This window comes from Limulus polyphemus, unplaced genomic scaffold (genome assembly GCF_000517525.1).
Source record: "Limulus polyphemus unplaced genomic scaffold, Limulus_polyphemus-2.1.2 Scaffold1954, whole genome shotgun sequence".
NCBI classification, from domain to species: Eukaryota; Metazoa; Arthropoda; class Merostomata; order Xiphosura; family Limulidae; genus Limulus; species Limulus polyphemus.
The window spans coordinates 120,687-124,334 of NW_013667564.1; the positions used below are offsets into that span (position 1 = coordinate 120,687).

A 3,648-nucleotide genomic window follows, 5' to 3' on the forward strand; every position below is an offset into this window, starting at 1 on the left:
GTGGAGTCATGCTCTGTTGTTTGATAAAATTGTACTCTGTAGTTTCACTCTTTGTGGTGGAGTCATGCTCTGTTGTTTGATAAAATTGTACTTGGTAGTTTCACTCTTGTCGGTGGAGTCGTGCTCTGTTGTTTGATAAAATTGTATTCCGTAGTTTCACTCTTGTCAGTGGAGTCGTACTCTGTTGTTTGATAAAATTGTACTCTGTAGTTTCACTCTTGTTGGTGGAGTCGTACTCTGTTGTTTGATAAAATTGTACTTCGTAGTTTCACTCTTGTCGGTGGAGTCATGCTCTGTTGTTTGATAAAATTGTACTTCGTAGTTTCACTCTTTGTGGTGGAGTTGTGCTCTGTTTGATAAAATTGTACTTTGTAGTTTCACTCTTTATGGTGGAGTCGTGCTCTGTTGTTTGATAAAATTGTACTCTGTAGTTTCACTCTTGTCGGTGGAGTCGTGCTCTGTTGTTTGATAAAATTGTACTCTGTAGTTTCACTCTTGTTGGTGGAGTCGTACTCTGTTGTTTGATAAAATTGTACTTGGTAGTTTCACTCTTGTCGGTGGAGTCATGTTCTGTTGTTTGATAAAATTGTACTCTGTGGTTTCAAGAAAAATAAATTATGTAATTATAGCATAATTATCATTATAAAACATAAGGAAGCAACTTTTAACATTAATCAAAAAGAAACACACATAGAGAAGTAACTTTTAACATTAATCATAAAGAAACACACATAGGGAAGTAACTTCTAACATTAATCATAAAGAAACACACATAGGGAAGTAAATTCAAACATTAATCATAAAGTAACACACATAGGGAAGTAACTTCTAACATTAATCATAAAGAAACACACATAGGGAAGTAACTTCTAACATTAATCATAAAGAAACACACATAGGGAAGTAACTTCTAACAATCATAAAGAAACACACACATAGAGAAGTAACTTTGTATAACAATGTCAGCAAACAAGATCTAATTGGTAGAAAATAATGTGGATGAAGTTCACCACTTCTAATATTTGCATTTTTTTGGGATAAAACTCAAAAACTTATATTTAAATAAATCTAAGACAATTCTATCAAGAGGATATTATAGGTTACAATGTTTAATATAAACTTTAATATTATGATGATTATTTTATTATTTTTAATGTTTACACTTTTAAAGATTATTGTTAGCAATGGTTAAATTTGGATTTTAAAAGTGGTGTAAAATCTCTTGTGTGATAACTAAATATCAAAGGCTTGAATCCTCAAAAGGCAGAATGATAGTTCTGAACAATTATGCCCAAATTTAACTGTTGATTTTCAGTTTATTATGTGGATTTAGGCCTAACTTAAATCTTCTTAGCTGACCAAACCTTGTGAGATATTACTGGGGTAATAGCTGAAAATACAATAAACAATGATAGAACCATAGTTTATTTGCTTTTTAGAATTGGTTTCATTAACTTGTTAGTTAATTTTTTTTCTATATCTACCTAATGTTGATCTAAAGTTTTAGTTACAAAAACAAAAAAACAATGATAAATACATTCCTATTACAATATTATGACATGTCACTGGAGAATAAAAGTTTGTTAGTGATCAAAAAAACATTAAAACTTTACCTTCACACCAGCAATAGCCCGACTTTTGTATTTTATCTTTGATTAATTACTAATGCAAACAAATATATTTTCTTATAAAAAAACAACAACATTTTAATAAATTTAAAATCAAACCATATTCACATAGAATTACCTTGGACTTTAAAGCTGTAGGAACCCAAAGTTTCACGTATTCTAGGACATCGTGAAGTAACAGTTTTTTAGACCTAGACAGAATAATGCTCAATGTTTCTGGGTGATACTGACTGAAGAGGATGCTCTTGGTGACACTTGTTAAAAATTGCACAATTGCTGAAAAGAGGAAAACGTTTAATAGTTTCTCACCTACAACTTCTGATAGTAAAACAAGTCACTGAATCGTCTAAAATGATAACAAAGTAACATCACGAAGATACACAAACTTTAGTGATTCAGGTTTTAAGGGGTAAAAAAGGGCTATGACAAAAAGCTACTAATTATTCTCAAAAATCCATGTTTCAAAATCGCCAATAATTTACTGTTACAATATCAACTAGACAACGTTTTGTAACCGTTACTGTTACTTATTTTTAGATTTCTCTGTAAATAACACCATTCACTGCTAATTCATTAAGACTTACTTTCATCTACTTCATCCTGCTCTTCTAAAACACTCAAAGATGCAGGAACTAAGACACTAAAAGGCAGACTAAAAAGAATATTTAATACGAATTAGTGTATACGCTTCTCATAATTATCTAACACGAAACTTGTGCATATTTTGTTCATTAAATAATGACAGATGTTTGGAAGAGATGTCAGAAGACTGAATTATTTAAAAAAATGGGTTTATGGATTGAAAAAAAAATATTTAATGTTTACAAAAAAAAAGGTCACAACTGTAATATTATATTTTACAATTATGTTTACAGTTAGAAAAATAAGTTATTTAAGTGTTTGTTTTTGTCATTTTAGAAATACAACTTCTTCAGTAGGTTAAATTAAACTCAAAAACAACTTTGATAATATATATTATACTTTGTAGTTTCATCTCTTTACAGCTCTGACAATATTTTTATGATAAACAAAATCTGTTAAATATTTGACGCTTATAAATCCAACTTGTAAATGGGTTTGTAAGACCATAAAGAGAATATGAACTCGATGAATTAAAAATTTCAATAACTAATCTGTCTAATTCAAATACAGAGCACAAAAACAAAATTATCAATTTTTAATTAGCATTTAATTTTATAATTATGGAAGTTGTGTAACATCTGTTCTCCTGACAACAAGGTTTCTTTATGGTTATTATAATGTTAAATTTATCTGTGTTATAGTTAAAATGATAAATATTTATGTCATGTGTGTGTGTAGTTGTATCTGATTACTACTGTGAAGTATCATTTAAGCCATTATATATTATAATTTTTAATGTTTTAGCTCTCATTACAGAAAAAGAAGATGAATAAATCAAAGCCAAAGTTAGAGGGGATGATCCCCTGTGCCAAAGATTTTTTGGAAGATATATTTTTCAGATTCCAAGAAAAGAAGGACAATCTATCGAAGAAGATTTCAAAGATGTTACAGAAAATGTACAAACTGCTCTCCTCTTCGTCCACAAATGACAAGACCAACTTAGTGAAGCAACTGTTATTTTATCTTCACACTACTCTGAGTAGAAACCGAGTAAGTTTGAATACTGTGAATAAATTTTAAAATGTCGTAAGTTCTCCTGTATTAGGTCTAAATTTTGTAAAATATTTGATTAGAGATGAGAATTATATTACATTTTATAAACAGCAGGACAAGAAAACATATTAATATTCAGTGTTTATCATTAGAAATTGTTTGCTTCTTCAGGATTTTTATTTGTAAATAAAGCTCAAAAAGAGAACAAGATGAAGATTACTCCTTGAAAAATCTCAAGTTTTGTTTAACCTTCATAATCACTTTATAGTGATAACTTATATAAGTGATTTTTAATTAATAATAATGTATTTTTGTACTAGTTAATAATAGTATATTTTGTAATAATTAATAATAGTGTATTTTTGTACTAATTAATAATAGTGTA

The 3,648-nt window shown here is 28.8% G+C and overlaps 1 protein-coding gene across 1 annotated transcript in view; it reads right to left on the reverse strand.

Moving 5' to 3' along the window:
- The window catches only part of LOC106465469 (nucleolar pre-ribosomal-associated protein 1-like), a 46,337-nt gene that overhangs the window by 22,432 nt on the left and 20,257 nt on the right, over positions 1 to 3,648 (reverse strand). Inside the window, exons 17-18 of the mRNA XM_022393371.1 lie at positions 2,213 to 2,280; positions 1,747 to 1,904 (exon numbers count right to left, since the gene is read on the reverse strand). Coding sequence (XP_022249079.1) covers positions 1,747 to 1,904; positions 2,213 to 2,280 — 226 coding nt within the window. The remainder of the gene's footprint in view (positions 1 to 1,746; positions 1,905 to 2,212; positions 2,281 to 3,648) is intronic.